The sequence below is a fragment of the Pipistrellus kuhlii genome, unplaced genomic scaffold (assembly GCF_014108245.1).
Source record: "Pipistrellus kuhlii isolate mPipKuh1 unplaced genomic scaffold, mPipKuh1.p scaffold_m20_p_6, whole genome shotgun sequence".
In the NCBI taxonomy this organism is placed as follows: Eukaryota; Metazoa; Chordata; class Mammalia; order Chiroptera; family Vespertilionidae; genus Pipistrellus; species Pipistrellus kuhlii.
The window spans coordinates 33,735,680-33,761,301 of NW_023425562.1; the positions used below are offsets into that span (position 1 = coordinate 33,735,680).

General features: G+C 40.7%; 1 protein-coding gene across 3 annotated transcripts in view; it reads right to left on the bottom strand.

The window, feature by feature from the left end:
* ROCK1 (Rho associated coiled-coil containing protein kinase 1) overlaps window positions 1–25,337 on the bottom strand; it is a 104,534-nt gene extending 79,197 nt beyond the window's left edge. Inside the window, exon 1 of one of the 3 annotated variants that reach the window (XM_036418479.2) lies at window positions 24,227–25,337. In XM_036418479.2, coding sequence (XP_036274372.1) covers window positions 24,227–24,319 — 93 coding nt within the window. In that variant the 5' untranslated portion in view covers window positions 24,320–25,337. The remainder of the gene's footprint in view (window positions 1–24,226) is intronic. The other 2 variants (XM_036418480.2, XM_045574521.1) reach the window with 2 other exon arrangements.
* Window positions 25,338–25,622: the final 285 nt, after the last annotated feature.

Below are 25,622 nucleotides of genomic sequence, written 5' to 3' on the forward strand. Positions count from 1 at the left end.
GAGAGGAATTGAGAGGGATAGAGAGTTAGAAACGTCGATGAGAGAGAAACATCGACCAGCTGCCTCCTGCACCCCCCCCACTGGGGATGTGCCTGCAACCAATGTACATGCCCTTGACCGGAATCGAACCCGGGACCCTTCAGTCCCCAGGCCGACACTCTTCCACTGAGCCAAACCGGCTTCGGGGGCATTTACTTTTACTTCTAAGCAAGTGCAGGGCAATGTGAAGGTGTAACTATTAGTTAAGTGGGATTGCGGTCGGAGGAACATTCTGATAACCCAAGTAATCTTCATTTTATTTAGATGGAGAAATCTAGTTTGCCCCAGCAGAGTCAAAGAATAAAGAAAGGAGCAGCAAAAGAAGATGCACCTTCTACAAACCCTATACAGTTGTGTTCATAAAAGGAGGAAAAAACAATATACAGATTTTATACTTTGTTAAGCCACAGGTGTGAATCAACCAGTTATTGTAGAATACTTAAAATATTCCCCTACCAAAAAAAAAAAAAAAAAAAAAAGTCAAAGCTTTAAAATATATCAATGCAGGAATTGGAAACTGACAATGGAGAAGAAGGTTAATAATACCAATGTTGTTGACTGCTTGAAGAGATCAACCTGCCCTATGTTGTCTTTTCAAAATTCAGGGATTTGTACAAGTCTGAAGAAAAAGCTCTTCCACTAAAACAACTTTATCTATTCCTGAGTTACATTTATTAGAGTCTTACAAGCCATTTGAATATTTGTTCATTCCTTTTGCAGAAAAGAGATGAGAATCTTTATATGAGAACCAGAGGCCTGGTGCACAAAGATCATGCACTCAGGGAGTGGGGGAGTCTCGCCCTCTTGCAGTCTGGGAGCCTTAGGGGATGTCCGACTGATGGTCAGCAGTTGAACATCCTCAGTGCTGCCTCGGAGGTGGGAGAGGCTTCCGCCATCACTGCTGCACTCGCCAACTGTGAGCCTGGCTTCTCGCTTACAGGCACTCCTCCTGCATTGAGCATCTGCCCCATGGTTGTCAGTGCATGCTATAGTGACCAGTTGTTTTGCCATTTGGTCAATTTGCATATTAGCCCTTTATTATATAGGATTTGTTTAGAAAGACAAGCTGATGTTTGGTCTGTTCTAAATAGAAAAAAACCAAACCACTAAATATTTGAACTCACTGTTTTCTAAGAAAAGGTAAATTAAAGATGAATATATTTTTTTACATTTTTTAATAGGTTTTAAGTTAAGGCAGACACCATAGTTAACATCTCATTTTCTTCTATAGTGCCTTAAAAAATGACCTGATGAGTAGGCATAAAAGGTACAATAAGCCTACAATTTTTATGTTCAATAGCAAAGGCACTACAATATTCAAGAAATAATATTTTTCTTAGACTAGACACCAAGTTTCAATGTATTGTGTCACTCCAAAAAGTAATATGGACTACAGGAAAATGCAAGTACAGTATTCCTCCCTCCCCCTTTCCCATGGTCAACCTCAGTCCAAAAATATTAAATGAAAAATTCCAAAAATAAACAATTCAAGTTTTAAATTATGTGTCATTATGAGTAGCATGATGAAATATCACATCATCCACTCCATCCCACCCAGGACATGAACCATCCCTTTGTCCAAATTATCTACATGTATATGCTACCACCCCCTTCACTTAGGAACCATCTTGGTTACCAGATCACTGTTGTGGTATCCCAATGCTTGTCTCTTATTTTACTTAATAATGGCTTCAAAGTGTAATAGCAGTGATGCTGACAATTCAGATATGCCAAAGAGAGGACATTAAATGTTCTAGTCATCCACTGGGGGTCTGGAATACATTCTCTGTGGATAGGGGAGACTACTACACTATTAGCTAGACAAGAACTATTTCAGGTCAAATTTTGACATCTTAATGTTGTCTGGGAAATGCAATTAGGTATAGTATGATACCCTCAATATATTATTCATTATACTTTATAACTATTATTTTAAGAATCCTTAACAAATATTTACTTCCAAAGACACATTCCAGTTTTAAAAGGTTCAGAACACCTAAATTTATATTAGCTCAGATTATTTTTTAATATCAAATAAAACTTTAAACAGTGAGGAATATATTAAATTTTATTCACATGCTCTCTTTGGAAAATATATTTAAAACAATTGCCTCCATTCTTACTCCAAATAAGATTTTAGAAAAATTACTAAATGTTAGATAGGAAAGAACCTCAAAATTTATCTTAATCCCCTCATTTTATACCAAGGCAAATAATAACCAGAAATATTAATTTACTTGCCAATGTCACTGAGCTAGCTGGTAAGCTGTGAAGGATCAAAATACTAACTCTTAGTTTAGTAGTTAGAGATATAACATGATCTTGATAAAAACATAATTTTAAAAATCTCAACCTCTTAAAAATAAAATTAGGAATTGAGAATAAACATGTATATTTAAATCCAATATGCACTGTTCAAAAATTAACCAAAAATCACCAGTCATTCTTCTAATTATAACAGAAAGTACAGTCTGGCCAGCATGGCTCAGTGTTTGAGCATCAAGCATCAACCTATGGATCAGAAGGTCACAGTTCGAATCCTGGTCAGGGCATATACCCAGCTGTGGGCTCAATCCCCATGTGGGGCATGCAGGAGGCAGCCAATCAATGATTTTCTCATATCATTGACTATAGGCCCAGTGCTTGAAAATTCATGCATTAGTGAGGGTGTCCCTCAGTCCCCTCTCACAGTCTGGGAGCCCTCAGGGGCGGGAGCGATCCAGCAATCAGGGGAAGGCAACACCCCTATCATACCTCTGTTGCTGCCACAATCCTCAGCTGGCCATGGGCGGCTGGGCAGCCTCCAACCAAGGCTTGCCTGTGCCTCAGGCCCTCCCTGAGTGGCTGGGCAACCGCCACCTGAGGCTTGCCTGTGCCTCGGGCCAGCCCTGGGAGGCTGGGTGGCTGAGGGCACTGGGGACTCTGGAGGCAGGCATGTGGAGCGGCCAGACCTACCTGGTGGCAGGCCCGGCCATGCCGAGCACCTGCCACCCCAGTGGGGCTGAGAGGACTGGGCGCCGCATCTTCTGGCTGTGTGCACCGCCATCTTTGAGGGCGTGACAGTCAATTAGTATATTCCCTCCTTATTGGCTGTGGGCGCTGCCATATTTGTGAGGGTGTGATGGTCAATTACCATATTCCCTCTTTATTAGATAGAATATTTTTATTTCTCTCTCTTCTACCATCCTCTCTAAAATCAATAAAAATATGTTAGAAAAACAAAAACAAAAAACAGAAAGTACACTGGCAGGAACTCAAAATCCTAAATTTTCTCTGCTATACTATCACTTCCACTTTTGTGTAACCTTCCCTAAACTACCTATAAAAACTCCTTATTGGAGTTATTTTTTATTTCAATCTTCACAGCTACATCTCAAGCACAATGAGCAAGCTAGACTGTAGCTTGTTCAAGGTGCTTAACGGACAAGTAGAATAGCAGGTACTGTTGGTATTCTACTCTAATAATTATTTCTACCTTCCTAATTTAACCCTGATTTTATTTCAGCTACCCACCTTCTTTCAAAAAACTATGAGCTTCCAAGGACGGAGAAACCTTTTCCAGCTTCAGGAGGCTGGTTCCGATTTGTCTAACCCAAGGCAAACATGGAGGCCCATTACTCTTGCCAGTGTTCAGCTTAAATAAAGGAACATGGGCATAATCTAGTACGTGAGACATGAGGGAAAACCTATAGAAAGGTTTCTGGGGAAAAATTCTTCTCTTTTGAAAGATACATCTAAGATATAGTCATTCCGTTAATGAGAAATTGTCACGTCTGTATGTGACACCTTAAAGAACAACAGCCATTTGCATCATCAAGAGATGTTGGCAGAAAACAGAGCCAAACACAATGAGGACAACAGAACTCAAGGATGTAAGAAACCTGAGTCCTTGATGTTTGTTGAACCAATGGATTAACCTATTCTATAGCCACTATCTCCAATATATTTTCCTTATGTCCTACCTCAATTTACATTACATTTTCTATTTCTTGTCACTAAAACCATCCAAACAGAAATATATAGTAAGATATCAATAAGTGCTACTGCACTGAAACAGCATTAACCACGGCAATAGGACTTGTTGCAGTGAAAGGGCAGGAGAACTGCACATTCAATGGTGAGACCAGGGGCAAGATGGGTTGACAAAAGGTATCACTCTGGCAGTGGAGATAAGAGATCAACCGAAGGACTTGTATGCATGCATATGATGCAAAACTCGGGGTGGTGAGGGTATGTATGAGAATGGGGTGGGCAATGGTAAGATATGTATACATATAATGCCTTAATTTAAAAAATGAAAAAATAAAATAATTTTTTAAAAGTATCACTCTGGTAAATGTTTGTATAACAGGACATCACTATAGAGAAGAATGATTTTTGAGCCATGTTTAATAATAAAATTAATTCCATGGCTCAAATACTTGAAACATTAAAAAAAATTAAGTAAAATCTTTTTTTTAAAAAAAGACACACCTGTATTTGTATGTTACTGTTGGAAAGATAAGTCAAATAATTTTTCCGGGCCTTAAGTTTTCTCTTTTGTAAAATGAAGATAACTACCTACAACTCATATTAGATTTACGAGAATTAAATAAGTGAAGAATGTAAAGTGTTTGGTCCCTAAGTTCCACTTCTCTCTTTTCTTTAGCTGACATTTGAAATTCTATAAATCTCATTATTGATAGAAATGACATACAGAGAAAATAGACACTATAGTTAGCAATGTGGTCATAAAAACTTAAGAGTACACCTGGCCAGCATGATTCCATGGTTAGACCATCAGTCTGTGTACCAGAAGGTCTCAGGTTCAATTCCCAGTCAAGGGCACAAACAGGGGTTTCAGGTTTGATCCCTGCCCGCCTCCCTGCCCCAATTGGCATGCTTGTGGAAGGCAACCAAATCAATGTCTCTCTCATATGATGTTTCTCTCCCTCTCTTCTCTCTTCTCTCTCTCTCCCCTTCCTTCCCCCACTCTTCCACTCTCTAAAAATCAATGGAAAAATATCCTCCCTCTTCCGGTGAGCATTAAAAAACAAACAAGAACAACTTAAGAATAAACCTTAGGTCAATATGTTAAACCTTTCCCCACTGTAGTAATTCCATCTTAGATTAAAAAAAAAAAAAAAAAAAAAAAATGGGGCATCTGACTTTTGCTTGACCACAGAATTTGATCATGCATTTGTTAATGGAAACTAGCTACCTCCACTAATTGTGTAAGGACACTAGGTGTTTGGACTTCTAGTTTTATGAGATGATGGTATATGGCTTTTCAGTATCATCCATAAGCAAAAATTATATGCCTTTTATCAGAGAAATAGAATGGGCAAGAAGGTATTCTTCTACTATAATCTAAAACATATAACAACAGTGGCTAAGGGGAGTCAAAACACTGAGGTGGGGGACAAGAACACAGGCTTCCATTTTAATGCAGTAAAGAAGCCTACACAACACAAGGAATGTCTATATGCAGCCATAAACTAGAGCAAGGAATTCTGACTTTTATTCAGTACTCCCAAGTTCTGTAAAATAATGAAAAATGAGACTTCCCCACTTCCTAAAGTCCATATTATAGTACCAGGTTTCAGGATCTTAACAGAAATTAACATTCCTCCAAGAGCAAAAACAATTCACAAGGAATGAAAACCAAAGCATGTTGTCCTACAACTTACTCCTTCACTTAATTTTATGATTAAGACATGAAAGAAAGTTACCTTCTACTTTCACAACATTTCCATCATCTAGCTTAACTGTCAATTTGAGATTTGTAGGGGAGAGGACATATAAGGCAGGAGCCAATCAATGTCAAATATTTACAATAATTAAATTATTTACTACTCATAGTTTACCAATGACAGATCAGTCAGAACAATATATTTTGAAAGAAACTAATCACACTGGTGAAGTACTTTCACATAAACACACAAAATAGGTATATTTAATTGTAAGTATAACATTTTAAAAGGACCTCTAAAGAATGAACATTTACACTTCATATTTGTTAAGAAGTACTGGCATTAGGAGAGGGGAAAGCTCCAGTTATGTTATCTCACATCAGAGCTTAGGCAAAAGGAAAAGTAGGAGCAATTATTCAACTGAACACAATTATTCAACTGAACACTCTAGTATTCTGGATAGTTTTGAATTATAAAATTTGAGTCCTGTGCAAAATATCATTTAGGATTACATCTACTAGTAATAATACATTTCTTATAAGGTATCCTTACTAATAAAAGCCTAAGTGGTCATTATGCCATGATGCCCTCACACCGTCACAAGATGGCGGCGTGCACACTGGGTGTAGGCAGATGGGCGGGGTGGGGCTTGACATTGTGTGCCTGGAAGGGAGCATGCCTGGGAGTCCCGCCGCCTCCTCCTGGCTCTGTATGGTGAGGCCTGCCTGGGGGTCCAGCAAGTCCTTCCTGGGAGGGAAGGGGGTCCTCCGGCTCCATACAGCAAGGCCTGTCTGGGGACCTAGCCTCTGCATGGGGAGGCCTGCCTGGGGGTCCCGCACAGTGTGGCTCACCTGAGGGTCCTGGGGGTCCCGCCTCCCAGCTCCACGGGCAGGACCCCCGACTCCAGCATATCTCTTTGGGGCAATACAAGGAGGAGCCCAGGATTGGTGGATGGGGCCTAGCTCTTTGGGGCAAATTGATCACGTGACTTCTGCACTGTGACAGGGAACAGGCCAGGCTGGAGGACCCCTGCCACCAAGTGCATGAATTTCGGGCACCAGGCCTCTAGTGAGAATATAATGTCACTAGGAAAGGTATACTCTGTATATATAAAAAAAAAAAAAAAAAAAAATTCTTAAGTAAAATTTCAAAATCTAAATGTTTACTATTCTAAACATGGACATGTTTTTTGAGAAACTACCAAAAAAATCCATTAGAACTATGGCAGTAAATCCAAGGCTTCCGAAAACCCAAACTACTTCTAAAATAGGCTGACCTTTGGTACTAAAAGACTTCTGTTAAACTTGATGACAGCACATGTACCATTTAAAGAAAGTATTTTTGGCACATATAAATCTCTTTGCTGGATAAAGTGATAAGAAATTTCTCAAGATTAAGCAATAATTTGAAAATTAAAACGGAATTTCCTCAGGGAATATGAACAACTTCTAATGTTAAACACAATTAAAATTTATTTAACCAGTGTGATATTACTAAATATATGACAATGCTTCCTTTGACTGATTTTCTCTACACGTATCAATGTCTAAAATGGCACTTTCGAATCAGTCACCAAGTTACATAAGTCTACGCTTAGTTGGGGACTGATTCGGAAGTGCCATTATACATTTTACTAAATATTTAGAATACTTATTTTTTTTACAATATAATTTTCCTAAAGAACATTGGCAAGTATATAGTATCAAATAGGCCATGCTCACCCTACTCCATAGTCTTTGCACCAGCTCTTTTCTCCAGCTGGAATGTGAACATTACTTATATTCAGACTACCTCAATGACACTTTGTGCTACCTTTCCCAACAGCTTGAGAAAATATTAATAATGACCTCCTACATGTTTCCTATTATAGGAATTGTCTTATCTAATTTTATATTGTATTTATAACTCTGCCTCCTCCTCTGTAGGAAAATAATCTACACAAATAAAAGAGAAACATGCAAATTGACCATACCTCTGCTACACCCACAAGCCACGCCCACTGACCAATCAGGAGTGACTATGCAAATTAACCCAACCAAGATGACTGTGGCCACTGAATGAGTTAGGAGGCTTGGGTTTCCCCAGCAATGGAGGAAGCCAAGCTTCCCGCCCACCCTGGCGGGCCCTGGCCTCCACTCAAGGCTACAAAGTTTCAATTATAGAAGATTAAAAAAAACAACAGATACCAGGGGCCTCTGCTTGGGTCACTGGAGGGCGTAGCCGAACTGCAAACCACCACAGGTCTCTCGCCCAGGCCGCCCCACGCCCCAAGGGAACACCCATCCTGATCCAGAACACCCTTCAAAGCAAACCATCTGGACCCCACCCATGTTCCAGGCCTCTATCCTATCTAATAAAAGAGTAATATGCAAATTGACCATCATTCCAACACACAAGATGGCTGCCCCCATGTGGACACAAGATGGACACCACAAGAAAGCCGGCTGGGGAGGGTAGTTGGAAGAGACCAGGCCTGCAAGGGAGGGCAGTTGTGGGCAATCAGGCCAGCAGGGGAGGGCAGTTGAAAGGGACCAGGCCTGTAAGGGAAGGCAGTTGGGGGTGATCAAGCCTGCAGGGGAGGGCAGTTAGGAGTGACCAGGCCAGCAGAGGAGAGAAGTTGGGGGCAACTGGGCCTGCAGGGAAGAGCAGTTGGGGGGGGGGGGGGGGGGGGGGGGGGGGGGGGGGAAAGAGACCCAAGCCTGCAGGAGATAGCAGTTGGGGGAACCAGGCCTGCAAGAGAGGGCAGTTAGGGGTGACCAGGCCTGCAGGGGAGGGCAATGAGGGGCAATCAGGATGCAGGGGAGCAGCTAGGCAGGGGAGTGGTTAGGGGATGATCAGGCTGGCAAGCAGAAGTGGTTAGGGGCAATCAGGAAGGCAGGCAGAGAAGCAGTTGGTAGCCAGCAGTCCTGGATTGTGAGGGATGACTGACTGCCTGTTTAGGCCCGATCCTAGTAACATGGGGCCTAAATGGGCAATCGGACATCCCTTGGGGGTTCCAGGGGGGTGCAGGCTGGGTTGAGGGACACACACCCCGTGCACGAATTTCATGCACCAGGCCTCTAGTCTCTATATATCGATATATCACCCTAATATGCAAATAGACTGAATGGTGGAACAACTGAACAGCATAACAACCCATCACTATGATGTGCGCTGACCATCAGCGTGTGTGCGTACAACATAATGGGCATAGGAAACAGGAGGTAGAACATAGAACATGTCAGGCATTTGTTGCTATGAGATGGTGAAGCAGATGAGTGGGGGCGCTAGACCAAGGCATGGCACCAGTTGTGACATTGAGGCGAGTCTCTGGTGGTTACTGAAAATTCTTTACCCCTCGTGCACCGCAGTCCCACCAGCACTCGCACCTGCTGCCGATTACAGCCCTGCTTCACCTGCTGCCAGCGCTCAGCACTGGTCCCGATCACTCGGCACTGTCAGCAGATGCCAGTGGCGGCTGCCAGCCCCGATTGCCACTGAGGGCTTCTCCACCTCCCTCTGCTCCTGAGGGGCAATTGGGACAGCAGCCACTGCTTGCACCTGCTGCTGGCACTGGACCCATTCGCTCTGTGCCATCAGTGGGTGCAAGCAAGTGGGATTGGTGGCAGAGGGAGAGGGGCTGCCGGCAGACAGAGAACCAGGAGTTGAAGCCAATGGGATGGACAAGGGTGCAGAGGATGGACCACGACCTGCCCCTGTGCCCACTGCAACCTCATAGCCCACAGTTCCTTTCAAGGTGCATGAATTCGTGCACTGGGCCCCTAGTAATAATAGACTAGAGGCCTGGTGCACAAAATTCATGCACAGAGGGGGTGTTTCTCTGCCTGGCCTGCACCCTCTCCAATCAGGGACTCCTCAGACAACCCTCTCGCAATCTAGGACAGCTGGCTCCTAACCACTCACCTACCTGCCTGCCTGCCTGATCACCCCTAAGCAATCTGCCTGCCTGCCTGATCGCCCCTAACCCCTCTCCCTGCCTGCCTGATCGTTCCAAACCCCTCTGTCTGCCTGCCTAATCACCCCTAACCCCTCTGCCTGCCTGCCTAATTGCCCCTAATTGCACCTAACCGTCTCTGCCAGATTACCCCTAATCACTTGCCTACCTACCTGATCACCCCTAACTGCTTGATGAGGAGCAGGGCTAGCCCTGTGAGGGGTTATCACCCCTAACCGCTGGTCTGCCTGCCTGATCGCCTCTAACCACTTGCTTGGGGGTGAGGCCAGCCTGGCAAAGGGTCATGGTGGTTCTGGTCTAACAGTCATTATGATCATGATGCTGTTATGATTTCTGGCCTTTTATTAGATAGGATACTTCCTGTTTTTGGGAGTCCTTTGATTATTAGGTAGAAAAAGCAAATAATACAGGATCCTAAGTGTTATAAGTAGGTACTACATGAATAGAGAAAGGACAAATTAACCAACTGTGTCTTGCTTCATAAAGGAAATAAAACTTGAGCTGACCCTAAAAGATAGATTTTAGAAAGAATAAGATGGAGGTGAGTAAGCCAATCTATAGTCAAGAAAGTCACTTCAAATGTAACAAGATGGTAAAGCTAAAAGTAAAAAGATGAGACATTATATACCATACAAATAGATATAAAAAAAAAAGTTGAATTGAGTAAATCATAAAACTTCAGAGCAAAGAAATGACAAGGGACAGGTTGGGAAATTACATAATGATGAGTCAATTCACCAAAAAAGCAAAACAATCTTAAAATGTGTTTGTTCTAAACAGAGCTGCAAAATATATGAAGCAAAAACAGATAGAAATGAAAAGAGAAATACACAAATCCACAATTTTAGTTGGCAACCTTGATATGCCTCCCTTAACAACTGATTGAACTGGACAGAACATCAGCAGAGAGAATTCAACACCAGTAACCAATAGGATCAAATTGACATTTATGGAACATTCCACCCACAATAGCAAAATACATTTTTTAATTAAGTGCTTATGGAATAATTACCAAGATAGACAATATCCTATGTCATACTTCAATCCTCAACAAATTTATAAGAATTAAAATCAGAGTGTATTGTCTGACTAAAGGTAATCAAACTAATAGAAATAACAGAAAGAGAGTAATGTTGAAACACTTAGGAACTAAATAAAATATTTCTAAATAATCCCTGGTTAAAGAGAAAGTCTCAAAGAAGTAAAAACACACATTGAAATGAATAAGAATGAAAATGTAACAAATCAAAATTTGTGGTACACAATTAAAACAGTGATGAAAGGGAAATGTATAGTACTAAATACTGATATTAGAAAAGAGTAATGACTTTTTAATCAATAATCTAAGCTCATTTCTCAAAAACCTATAAAAGCAAACATAAGAAAAAAGGTAATAAAGAAAAACAAAAATCAATAAAATTAAACATAGAAAATAACAGTGGAAGCTAAATGAAAAAAAAAGCTGGTTCTTTGACAAGATCAATCAAACTGACAACCTCCTAGCAAGATTGACAAAAAAAAGAAAGAAAAAACACAAAAATGAAATAGGAGCTATCATACAGATCCTGCAGCTATACAAAGGGTATTATGAGAATATTATAAACAACTCTACATATAAATTTGACAACTACAATAAGAAAAACAATTCTTTAAAAAGCATGAACTACCACAACTACCCCAATACAAACAAGACAATTAGAATAATATTATTAATAATGTAAAGCCCACTGAAAAATAAATCTTCAGGTACATATAGTTTCACTGGAGAATTCTACCAAGTGTTTAAAAAATTAATTCTTCACAATCTATTCCAGGAAGGGGAAAAGGAAAACAATACTTCAAAGACATTTCATACAGCCAACAGTACCTCGATAGCAAAACCAGACAAAGTCAGTACAAAAAGAAAAGTACAGACCAATACCTTTCATGAATATAGATGCAAACATTCTTAAATAGCCCTGGCCAGTATAGCTCAGTTAGTGGGGCATCATTCTATGCATCAAAAGGTTGCTGGTTCAATTCCCAGTTAGGGCACATGCCTGGGGTTGCAGGCTTGATTCCCCAGTTGGGGGTGTGCAGGAGGCAGCCAATCAATGTTTTGCTCTCAGAACAATGTTTCTCTCTCTCCCTCTCCTTTTCCTCTCTCTCTAAAAATCAATTTTAAAATCTTTTTCAAAAGTTCTTAATATATTAGCAAATAGAATTCACCAATATATAAAAGCAATCATACACCATAACCAATAAAGATGTAAAAGTTCTTAAAGTTTCCAAAAATCTATTCCAAAGATTCAATATTCAAAAATCAACAAGCAACCAACATTATTTACAATAGCAAGACATAGAACCAATCTAAGTGTCCATCAACGGATGAACAGATAAAGAAACTGTGATATATATATATATATATATATATATATATATATATATATATATATATATGTGATGGGAGACTTAAATTCTAATCTGTAATAATAAAAGCATAATATGGTATTTAGACCAAACAGTTGAACAACCTTCTGGACATCATTTTATTTATTCTCTTTTTTCTCATTTTTTTTTTATTAAGGTATTATTGGACGTCATTTTAGACGTCCTTCCGGACAAAGTTACAGCGGCAGGGGCCGAGGCAGAGGCAATTGGGGCAATCAGGCAGACAGGCAGAGTGATTAGGAGTGATGAGGCAGGCAGGTGAGTAGTTAGGGGCGGTGAAGCAGGCAGGCAGGTGAGTGGTTAGGAGCCAGCAGTCCTGGATTGTGAGAGGGATGTCTGATTGCCAGTTTAGGCCCGATTTCTATGGGACTGAGCCTAAACTGGCAGTTGGACATCCCCTGAGGGTTGGACATCCCCTGAAGAGTCCCAGATTGCGAGAGGGTGCAGGTCAGGCTGAGCAACCTCCTATCCCCATGCACACATTTCATGTACCAGGCCTCTTGTGTATTAATAATTACATTAAATGTGAATAGTCTTAGCACACTGATTAAAAGACAAACATAAATCCTTAACATATTAATATTAATATTTTAATGAAAATTTTTAATTTATAACAATGGCATTATTTTACACTTTTTTAAATCTCCATTGTCTCATTTAATAGAAGATGGCTGGACTATCAAAGCTATCAATCTGTTGCAATACATTGTCTTGGTTGAGGTAAGAAAATCTGACTTCATGTAAATACTTAGTTGGAAAAGGAAAGAGTACACTTAACAGCATTTTTAAATATTTGTGAAAGTTGTTTTCTACACCAAACTTGACAAGAGGTGTTTCTTAAAGGTCAGTTCAATATGGAATCTGAAACTGTACATATGAACTTTTTAAAAAAATATTTCTATTTATTTCAGAGAGGGAGGAGGAGAGAGATAGAAACATCAATGATGAAAGAGAATCATTGATTGGCTGCCTCCTGCACAACCCCCAATGGGGAACAAGCCTGAAACCTGGGCATGTGCCCTGACCAGGAATCAAACCGTGAACCCCTGGTTCATAGGTCAATGCTCAAGCACTGAACCACACTGACCGGGCTGTACATATGAACTATTTGCACCCACTTTGCAATGTTACAATTTATTGGTCTATCGTGTACTTTGAGTGGATCTTTCACTAATGGATGATCTTATAAATCATGCATTTGTCAGTTAGAAAAACTCACTTAAGTATGAACTCTTCCAAAAGTTGACATTTCATCATATAATATTGAAAAATCATATTTAATATCATTATTAACCCCATGATAAAAATCTTCATGTATTGGGAAGCTGTCAAGCTCAGGTAGCAGATACAAGTATCCAAAATTCTAATGTTTGCCTAAAAGCTCTCATTTTCTCACTGACCACAAATATCAGTTGTTTTCTAAAAGTCATACTTCAAAATACAGTCAGAATAGGTCCTTCCCAAGTGATATATACACACACATAAGTCATACATAGATATAGCCTTCATATCCAAAGGCCATATTACTGATAATATCAAATAAATGTTCAGTTCCATGATGGTACATTCATGCCTTAACCAAGTCTTCTTTTTTTTCTTTCTATTTTAGAAGTCTTTTTTTATTTTTAAAGGTTTATTGAGGTAAATTTACATAAAGTAAAATTCATCTTTTTTTAGGTTTACAGTTCTATGAGTTTAGTTATGTAACTACAACCACCACCACAATCAAGATACAGAACACTTCGTCACCCTAAATGTTTCCTCATACTTCTCTGTAGTGAATCCTGCATAACAGGCCCAGACCATGAAAAATGTTCAGTTCTGTTATAGGACAGTAAGCTATTCACCAAATACAGGAATATTAATTTTTTAACATTTTCCCAGTTCTCCCATATTTTACTTTATACCTATTCAATATTTAATGTACATGTCATTAATCATAACCATTGTAACTGTTCATTTGATTCTTCTTCAGATCATCATGCTTCATAGCTTAGATTGACTATCAACCCTCACTTTCCAGATAAGTCAAATATAACAAAGATATGTGTTAGCAGGCAGCTATTTGAAACTTGCAATACTCTACAGGTTTGGTCGAAGAACTGGCTGCCATCTCTCATCCAGTCAAATTCTGGACCACTGCTCCAACACAATAAAAAACACTACAATCTTTTCCCCACTACTTCAAAGCTCATTTTCCCCCACTCCATTTTTTTTTTTTTTTTTTTTTTTTTTGCCAATCTCCATACTTTTCAATCAATTTAAATATTTTTCAGTTGTGCATTCTGTATACAAAGCACTCTCCTAAGTGCTATGGAAACACTTCTCTTTGTCCCATGTTATCTACAACTTTGATGCTTGTTCCACTGTACTATAGACCACGGACCTGAAATTCTGCCACTTGTTGGCTAAATGCTGTTGGGCAATTCACTTACTTTTTCTAAGGTTTAATTTCATTTACAAAGTGAGAACAATATTTGTCTCACCCAGTCCAAAGTATTGTTGTAAATACTAATAAAGTAATGAATGTACGAAGTCTAATAAAAATGGGTATTATTAGCTTTTTGGCACCTCATCCAAAATTCATATATCAAGGGGGGAAATGCCCCCACCTATCTATATATAAAAGGCTAGTATGCTAAATGTCCCTCCTACCATCCAACCAGGCACTATGATGCACACTGACCACCAAGAGGCAGATGCTAAATGCAGGAGCTGCCATGATGCACACTGGCTGGCACCAAGGATCTGGCACTGACAAACCAACACATAGGCCCCACTACCACCCTGGAGTGACACCCCACCAAATCACAGCCAACACTGCCAAGACCCCATTGCGCAAAATGCAGCCCACAACTCAGCCCAGCCTAGAAGTGGTCACTGTGGGCTCCGGGTAATGACATGACGTAGCATCACCCAGCTTCCTCTCTCTAGCAACTAGCCTCCTTGCAGTTATGTCAGCCCAGGAACACAGGTGAAAACATTTACACTTTAACCAAATATCTGTGAAGTGTTTCCTGTGCCTCATCTCATCTGATCCTCACAGAAGTCCTAGAGAAGGTAGGTAGGAGTCTCAATGGAATCCCCCCTTTTTTTTTTTTTCATTAGCCGGAAAACAGAGATTTAGAAAGTTTAGAAACTTGACCCGACTGAAAAGAAGTAAGAAATGGTGAACCTTGAAAATGACTTCAGGTTTTGTCACTGCAGAGAATATAGTCAAATTCTGCTGTAGTTAAAATATTTTACTTTGTTCTCCTTGCGTGATCTACAATAATAATCTGCTTCGCATTGATATTTACTCCTGTGTTTCTGAGAATTACCTGAAAAAGAAGTTGGGGTGCTTCACCGGGCTGAAAAAAGTTAAGCTAAAATCAGAAAACAGGTCTAGTTAAGCAAGTTTATTCTATATCTATAAAAGGCTAAGTTGACTTGCACATGCACGATACATATTAAACTCTCGCTGGCGTCAATCGCACATATGTGTTTCCATCTGTCATTATCGATCATGAATTTGGTTGGTGATTCTATTATAGAAAAAGGCAGCGCTAAAGATGTCTAATTGCTGGCTTAGTTGGGGAGCAGGCCTGAGCTATCAGCCAGACATCCCATGAGGGCTCCCAGACTGTGAGAGAGTGCAGACTGGGCTGAAGGGACAAATTTTGTGCACTGGGCCTCTAGTAATAAAAATAAATAAAGAGGAATAAAGAAGGTGCATAAGGTAGCCTACCTCTTAAAATATGACATATTAATAAATATATCTCTGAGACATCAAGCTTTGGACATTAATTAAAACATATAACTTCCTATTAACTGTTTAGAAACTATAATGAAAATATATTCTATTTCATGATCCCAAACTAAGGTAGGTATATTAGAGAAGTAAAATATATCTATACATTTTAAACAATACACAAATGAGTAATTCATTATTTCCTCTGTTCAAAAAATATAAGCCCCTAGAGTTATCAACACAAGTCACAAATGCAAAAAAGAATAAGTGCCAAATATAACAATTAAAAATTAGTTCAGGATGATCTTTCAAGCCTATATAGAACTAGTTCCAAAAAAAGCACTTAAGATGGTTCCTATTCTCAACACCATTTAACTTTATTTCTTAAATAACTTTTAAAGTTTTTATGGAAGTATAATAAAGATTCACAGAAAAAAAATTTTTAGTGTTCACAAGTTTATATTTTTAGATTTGATAAAGATTCTTGTGTATTTTCTAAATACACACAGTTTTGGAAGCTTACATACATGCCTTAGGACAATTATACTAGGTAGGTAAATTACATTTAAAAATTGTTCTTTGTAAAAGATCTTCCCAAAGAGCTTTTACAAACAGCAGGCAGAAATGTTCTTTTTAGATTTATAAGTGTTAAATGCTGATTCTCCCATTCCACAATGGCTTCAACCACCCCTTTCCTCAACCTAAAATTTTGTTCTCAATAGCCAGTGTACTCCAGGTGTAAGTCCGCAATGTCATAAGTCAGGGCTTACTGTTGCTTCTCCTTACACAGCCTGGCAGACCTAGAGCTTCCCCACAGCTTGGAGGCAGGGCCACAGCAGGAGCAAAGCTTCCCTTTACACCCAAAAGGGACTCAGGGAAGCCTATACCATAGTTAAGTTTAGGATCTGGGTGACTGAACGGCACAAAGACGGGGGTTCATATCTCGATCTTCACTTAAAAATGAAAATGCCACACTGAGGCTGGGTGTCTGATTTGTAGTCAGGTGGTGCAGCAATGACTGCACAGGTGGAAAGAAGGGAGGACATATACCTGGGGACATAGGGAAGATTCACAGAACTTTTAGAGACACAATAGACATCAGCAACTATATGGCTCAACTCTTTATTTTACAAATGGGGGAACTGAAGCCCAGATAAGAAAAAATAATTACTTACTTACAGAGAGTTAATAGCAAAACAAGGATGTCCCAATGCTCTGAATTTCTAGTCCAGTGTTCTTTTTACATCATGTTAATAGCATATTTTAAAAAATAAATATTTTTCCACTGTGAAATGCAGTACCATCTGCTCATCTTATACATACATGTGTGGTATCCATCAGATGCTCTCTAGACTTCAACTGAATGAATGTACCTCTATTTAGTGGGGATGGAGATGGGGAAGTGAAGCTGCTGGCCTATCTTCAGCACTAGTAATCATTTTGTAGTATTTCCTAATATGTGGGCTTTTTTGTTATTTACAGAACCTCTAGTTTTCACCATATATACTCAGTATCAAAACCTATAATCTTGAAATAAAACTAAACTGTAAAGTAATACAAAATGTAATCTAAAACTGAGAATTTACTCTTTGTTCATTATAAAATTTTACATGTGGCTCCTTCTTGATTAAAACATTTCTGACTCAAGAGATTAATGAATGGCCCAATTCATGTTTCAGCTGTTACTCTGAACCACCTCTCTATACACCCACAGGGTGCTTGTAGTGCAAAACAGTCTATTTATCGAACACATACTGAAAGTATAAAAGACACACAGAAAGAGAGCAAGATAACTAAATTTCCACAAACGAGCTTTCAACTGTCTTTCTTATCAATCTAAACTCTTGTCACAAAGTAGGTATGTTATAAATCATGACTAAATGAATGAAGTCTCCAAAATACCCTCTTCATGCTACTGAAGTCCATCTAAATGCCTCCATTTTCAGTTACAATTGCTTTAGACACTTCAATTAAGTATAGCTGAATTATGAATTTATGGGCATGGCTTGAGGTACCAGATAAATTACCAACTTCCAGACTAAGCAAAATGACTAGCATATAACAAGAATACTATAAATATGATAAAAAATAGTAGTTAGTAATTAACAAATGCTTACTAGATGCCATATGGTGTGATTGCTTTGTCTATATTATTTAATCCTTAAAACCATCTAATGCTGTTATCCCCCTGAAAATGAAATAAGCTTTAAGAGGGTAAAAAAAACCTCACCAAAAATCATCTACGGTAGTAAGTACACTGTAGAGTCTATATCTGAATTCAAGTTCAGACCCCACACAAAGATTTGCTGAACAAATCAATAAAGTAATTTTTTTTTAAAAAAATTCTTGCAACATATTAACATCAAAACAGACTGGTCCAAACTAACTAGATATGCAACTGATACTGGTAACACCCATTAACTCATAAATTATGAACAATGGCAGGCAAATAACTTTAAGGCCCAAAGTTTTAATGACTCCAAGTCTTTTCATTCCACTATCTGTACTTTATCCTTAAATGAGATCAATTCAACTGGCAGAAGATACAGAGGGATAAAACATCAATATATAATCTGGAACACTAGCCAAAATCTGTTGAAATAATCCAATGTGTGGTTTGGGATTGTCAAAATTAACATTCAAAACAAAAATTCCAATTTAGCAATAGTAATGACAAAACAGGTTAAGTGCATGGGAGAAAGCTTATTTTGAAATAGGAAGAATCTGAATAACATGACATCAAAGTGAAAATGCCTAGTAGGCAGTCAAATATATAGGATTTACAACACCCCCATCCCCACCCCCCCAAAAACATAGAATGAAAAATAAAGATTTGGATAGCATGGGCATAGATAATAGCAGTTGAAGCTAAGAATGGATAAACTTGCTTCGTTGGCAAAGCTCAGTGGTTGAGCGCAGACCTATGAACCAGGAGGTCACAGTTCCATTCCCAATCAGGGCACATGCCTGGGTTGTGGGCTCAATCTCCAGTAGGGGGCATGCAGGAGGCAGCTGAACAATGGTTCTCTCTCATCATGGATGTTTCTCCCCCCCGCCCTCTCTCTCTTCCTCTCTCCCTTTCTCCCTCTCTCCTTTTCTCCCTCTCTCCTTCTCCCGTCATTCTGAAATCAATAAAGACATATTTAAAAAATGGATAAACTCTCCAGGAGAGTGAAGAGAAACATAAATTTTATAAGCCAAAGTCTGAGACTAAGAGGAAAAGAAATCAGCAATGAAAAGATGGAAAACACTAGATCAAGAAGCCTAGGAAAAGAGAATTTAAAAGAAGAAAAGCTCAAAACGAACACCTGATTTGCCTTCTACATCCCTCTCCCCCCCCAAAAAAATAAATAAATAAAAATAAACTAGCCCTGTCTGAGTAGCTCATATACCAAGGTTGCAGGTTGCAGGTTAATCCCTGGTCAAGGCATTTAACAATAAATGTGTACCGTATTCTTCTTCATGGAAAAATAAGACATCCCCTGAAAATAAGACCTAGCGCATCTTTGGGAGCAAAAATTAATATAAGACACTGTCTTATTTTCGGGGAAACAGGGTAGTTGAGCAACAAAAAAAGCTATTTGGTGGGTAAGGTCGTTTAAAAGACATTTGCCAGCAAACTCTTCTAGTACTAAATGGTTTAGGAACTTTCACTTCTGAAGAGTGGATCTAGTCAAGGAAGTGGAGAATAAACATAATCTGAGATTACAAAACAACCCCCTAGAACTTGAGTGCTGCACATGGCATATAGAGCATACTCAGTAAGTATCACTTGAGTAAATCAACAAAGGCCAAAATATTTGAGAAAGGCAAATGTGGTATTGTCCTGCCCTGGCATGTGTTGCTCAATGGTTAGAGTGTCAGTCTGCTCACCAAAGAGTTGAGAATTCAATTCCCAGTCAAGGGCATGTAACTGGGTTGCAGGTTCCATCCCTGGTCCTGGTTGGGGCACATGCAGGAGGCAACCAATAGATTTGCGTCTCTCATATGGATGTATGGATGTCTGGGTCTCTCTCTCTCTCTCTCTCTCTCTCTCTCTCTCTCTCTCTCTCTCCCCTTCCTCCCCCCCAACCCTGTTCCCACTCCTCCCTGCCTCCCTTCCTTCCATTATCTCTAAAAAGCAATGAAAAAAATATCCTTCGGTAAGGATTAACAAAAAATAAATAAATAAAAATAAGAGGGTTATTGTCCCCATGATACATGAGATGTCCAAAGTCCAGACAGGGAAGAGTAAGAACAGACTCACAAAGATAAAATTACCTGATAGGTCCTTCTCAATAGTAGAATGAATGAATGACTACTTAATGATAAACATAAAATATCATGCAGAGAAATTCATACTAGACATTACAAAACTGGAAAAAGGATTCTGTCTCCAAATAAAATTTTAATCTTTACAAGTTCAGATTAATATGGTGATAAATCTCAACAGCTATCAATAAACAATTATGAAACTAAACAAACAAAAAAAAGAATGAAGATTATAAGATTATAAGGGGGGGGAAATCTGTCTGTTGATTACCTTCTTTTTTTAAAATGTTCTTTTAGAAATCTTGGACTACAAGATACCTGGCCATCCTAACTCTAAAAAGCCTTGATTGCCTACTTTCTTGACTCTTCCTTTTGTTCAACTTTCATCTTGACGCTTTTATCATTATATCAGTTTCAACTTGCACCTCTCTACAAATTACTTCCAAATCGTTATCTTTAATTATAAGCTGAGTTTCACCATCAACAAAACAACAAGAAAGCCCACTGTGTGGGAGAACATATTTGCAAATAATACCTCTGATAAAGGTTTAATCTCCAACATTTACAGACAGCTTATACAACTAAATAAAAGGAAGATGAATGATCCAATTAAAAAATGGGCAATGGACCTAAATAGAATATTTTCAAAAGAAGACGGAAGGCCAAAAGGCACATGAAAACATGCTCAAAGTCACTAATTGTCCGAGAGATGCAAATCAAAACAACAATGCGGTACCATCTCACACCTGTCAGAATGGCCAACATCAACAAATCAACAAACGACAAGTGTTGGCGAGGTTGCGGAGAAAAAGGAACCCTCGTGCACTGCTGGTGGGAATGCAGACTGGTGCAACCACTGTGGAGAACAGTGTGGAGTTTCCTCAAAAAACTGAAAAAGGAACTCCCATTTGATCCAGTAATCCCACTCCTAGGAATATATCCCAAGAAACTAGAAACACCAATCAGAAAGGATATATGCACCCCTATGTTCATAGCAGCACAATCTACAATAGCCAGAATTTGGAAACAGCCTAGGTGCCCGTCAGCAGATGATTGGATCCAAAAACTATGGTACATCTACACAATGGAATACTATGCTGCCATAAAAAAGAAGGAATTCTCATCATTTGCAGCAACCTGGATGGAATTGGAGAACATCATGCTGAGTGAAATAAGCCAATCAATGAAAGAGAAACACCACATGACCTCACTCATTTGTGGATGATAAAGAACATTATAAATTGATGAACCAAGAGACAGATATAGAGACAGTAAAGCAACAGGCAGACTGTCAAATTACAGTGGGGAGGGGAGGAAGATCTGGGGGAGATAATAGATCAACCGAAGGACTTGTATACATGCATATAAGTACAACCAATGGACATAAAACTCTGGGGAGGGAGGGTATATATGGGAGGGAAGGGGGCAAAAAAAAAAAAAATCAATAAAATATATTTTTAAAAAAATAAATAAATAAAAATAAAAATAAAGAGTTGGGTTTGTGCCGAAACCGGTTTGGCTCAATGGATAGAGCGTCGGCCTGCGGACTGAAGGGTCCCGGGTTTGATTCCGGTCAAGGGCATGTACCTTGGTTGCAGGCACATCCCCAGTGGGGGGTGTGCAGGAGGCAGCTGGCTGATGTTTCTCTCTCATCGATGTTTCTAACTCTCTATCCCTCTCCCTTCCTCTCTGTAAAAAAACAATAAAATAAATGTTTAAAAAAAAATTATTATAAGCTGAGTTTCAAATTGCCAATAGTCTACAAGTCATTTCTTTGTGGTTGTCCAGTTTCCACTCAAACAAAACAAATCTAACACTGAATGTATCTGTTGCCTATTCTTTCTAAGCTATTTCCAAAACTGACTTTGCTGTTCTCACTATATAATCTAGGCTCAAAAATGTTAGGATCATCTACCTAGTCTGTCTGTCTGTCTCTCTCTTGTTCCTTCTTCTCCTTCCCAATCCTGTCAATCAAGTTCCAGCAATGCTTCCTTCTCCATTCTAATATCCCAATTTGGAGTTTTAATAATTTCTGGACTATTATAATAATTTTTTTAAGTCTCCCCAATCTCACCCCATCTCCAGTCTCTTTCCACATAACCCATCCTGCACACAACTACCAGGTTCATTTTTTCATTCATCTTGGCATAGTCTTGTTTACAAATATTTAATGGTCAAAACATCCTAAATTTAAACTCCTTAGCCTAACAATCAAATTCTCCATATTCTAACCCCAATCTATCCAACTTTATCTTCTGTTCCACCTAAACATGTCATAGCCAGTCATGTCTCTACCCTCTATATATTCATAGTATTCTCCGCTACCCCTATGAATACGCTATCTAAATCCTATCCATCCATCATAAAGCATACCCTGGCTCTTCCAACTCTCAGTGATTGCTTTCTTTCCATACCCAAGAACATATGTTTCCTATACCAACTATTTGAAATTTACCATATATTTTCTCAATCTGTGAAGTGTTTTGCTTTGTTTCTATGTACGTATGTGAAATTAGGTCTGGTTTTCCTAAATAATTGGAGTTTCAAGGAAAGAGTTCAAGATTTACATTTCCTTGCAGCCTCCACATTCCAATAAATCTGAGTACCCACCAAATGAAGCTATGGCAAGAGGCTAGAAGACAACTAAAATATGAAAGAAAGAAAAAAAACTACTATAACCTCCCTGCTTCATAGAATAAAGAGATAAAAAAGCCAAGTAAAATCAAACATACTATATGGAAATTGTATATTAAAAGAAAAATTATAGACTTCCTATAAGTTATAGAAATCCTTCCTAGAAAGATGTATTCTAATTCCTCCCTCTTCTCCCATTCAATAAAAGGTTTCAAATTGTATTAAGCATCAACCCTCCTTTCTGTTTCTCAATCTGAAGTGCATCCACAATGTAGGTGAGTGAGACATTTCAAACATACAACTCACAAGATTCATTTCCATAATCAAGGGTTCTTAGAGTAATTTTGACAGCTTTGGGGGAAAATCTTTCCTGCAAAACCAGACACATTTAAAAATATAGACAGGTATGTAGAGTAACTAATTGTTAATTTTAAACCATCTACATAATTTTCCTGGTTCAAAATGAAATTTTTATATGGTATTATTTCTCTGAATGGCATTATAGGATTTTGTTCACTTAATCTTAATACCAAATATTGTGTACATCTAACATTAATTCTGAGGAGGCTATAAATTACTACCCACTTACATACTCCCTGCAATTTTAGAGAGTATATGGTTCTGTTTGGACTAAAATAGAATTATTATATAAGTTTTAGTTTTCAGTAAAGTAAAAGAAAAAACTCGCTTAAAAAAAAGAGTATTACTATTAAAAGAAATTGACAAACCTTAAAAACTCCAATTACTTGACTGTCTATGCTATCAACCACTGCAGGATTTTTAAAATAGGATTTGGGTCTTTCATGTCATAAAACCTTCTTTAGGATGTTTTAAAAGTGACACTGTTAAGCATAGCACCACCAAAAATGGCAGTTATGATCAAATATATAATCAATACTGTTGCGATATTATGAGGACCTATTATCAGTTTCCTTGAGTTTCTAGATTCAACAGTCCAACAGAAAAAGTTCCTTCAGACTGGTCACCTATAACTTTTTTTTTTTTTTAACTAAAAAATCACTTCCTCGATATGATTCTCCACTGTCACTTCCACATCTAAAAACTAACTTAGGAGCCAAATCCTAAATGAAAAGGGGTCTTAACCAATGACACTGTCAAGCCGATCAGAAAGATAATAAAACTAAGATCGCCGTGCAACCAACTATACATGCAGTAATGACTGACGTGGTTAACTTTTTATAGGATGCCTGCAATAGAGGTTTATGAGTATCTTTTGTGTAATGTTGAACTGATGAGCCAGAGCTGAGTTCAGAGTGTAGTGAGCACAGTCAAGTCCAATGATAAACAGGGCCACAGCATGAGATGTTAGAGGTACTGGCAAGATTCTTCGGGGGCAAAAACACCAGACTTTGTTGTTTTCCAAAAGGCTATGCATAACTGTAACCTTCTTTTTGCAGACAACGAGGCTGGAGGCGAGAGGAAGGCAAAAGACAAACCCCATACAAACAAAACAAAAAAAAGAGAGAGAGAGAGAGAGAGCAGTCGCTTACTCACCAGCAAACAATCAGAATTCACTTCCGATTTGGGATCCCGCAGCAGGTTGTCGATTTTTTCAAACCGAGTCTCAAAACTGTCCCCAGTCGACATGTTGCTGCTGCTGCTGTGACGATACCCCGGTTACCGGCACCAGCAGCGGAAAGCAATTTCAACCGACTTCCTCCGCGGGTGGGTTCGCAGCCGTGGGGCGCAGGAGCCGGAACCTCAGGGTCACCAGGTGCGCCCCGTTCCCCCTCCTCCCCCTCCGCTGCGTCCTCCTCCTCCCCCTCCTCACTGAGGGGATCTCCGCTGCTCTCCAGACCCCGGGCCCGGGGCGACTGCGACCCACAGCCGCTCGGACGCCCAAAGTCGCATCCCACCGGGCAGCCCCTCCACGACGACGACAGCCGACCTCGTCGCTCCTCCCGCGAGGTGCCTCAGCCTAGCGGGCCCGAGCCGCCTTGGCCATGGAGGGCTGCTCCCCGTCCCGAGATGGGCAGGCGGGGGGTGAGGCGCAGCAGCAGGGTGGAGGCTCCTCGGGGCGGCCGCGGAGGGAAAAGAGGAAAAAGGCGAGAGCGCGCGAGGGTGGTGGGTGCGGAGCGGTGCCAGCTGCTGCCGCCGCCGCCGCCGCGGGGGCCCCGGGCGGGCCCGCTCCGCGCTGAAGCGTCGGTGGCGGGTCTCAGCCCCGCATCCCCGGCTCCCGTCGGCCCGGCCCGACGCCCCGGCGATCCGTGTCGTCGGCCAAGCTGCTGGTCCTCGCGGGGTAGCCTCGCTTTCCTAGTTCTTCCCCGTCGCTCCCGGGGTGTCTGCCTTGGTGTCCGGCGGCGGCGGCGGCGGCGGCGGCGGCGGGGCAGGGCGAGGTCGGTGCCCGATGGAGGAGCCTCGGGACGGCTGCAGAGCGGGCGGTGAGGAAGGCGAAGAGTCCGATCCCGGCGACTGTTGGATGGTGGTGGCGGGGGGAGCTTCTGGGAGGCGCTGTGGCCCCGGCTGGGGAAAGGGCAAGTGGCGAAGGCGAAAGCCCCGGGGGGGTGGGGCGAGGGGGGCCGTGAGGGACTAATATGTCCGTCTTCCTGTTTAAACAAACGGAGACCGCCGGCGCGCACTGCGCATGCGGGGCGCGGACGCTCGGAGGGGAGCGCGCGCGCGCAGGCCGGCGCCTCCGCACAGCCGGGAGGGGCGGAGCCGGGCGGGGTGGGGGCGGAGCCGGGCGAGGCGGGGGGGGGGGGGGGGGGGGGGGGGGGGGCCGGGCGCGCCCGGGGCTCCGCAGACTGACCCGGCCGGCTGGCCACCGGGAGAAGCCGACAGGGCGCGGCGGATGGCACGGCCCCGGCTCTGGCCGGCTGTGGAGAGCCACGCAGGGCTCCGGAGCTGCTGCTGCTGCTGCTGCTGCTGCTGCTGCTGCTGCTGCTGCTGC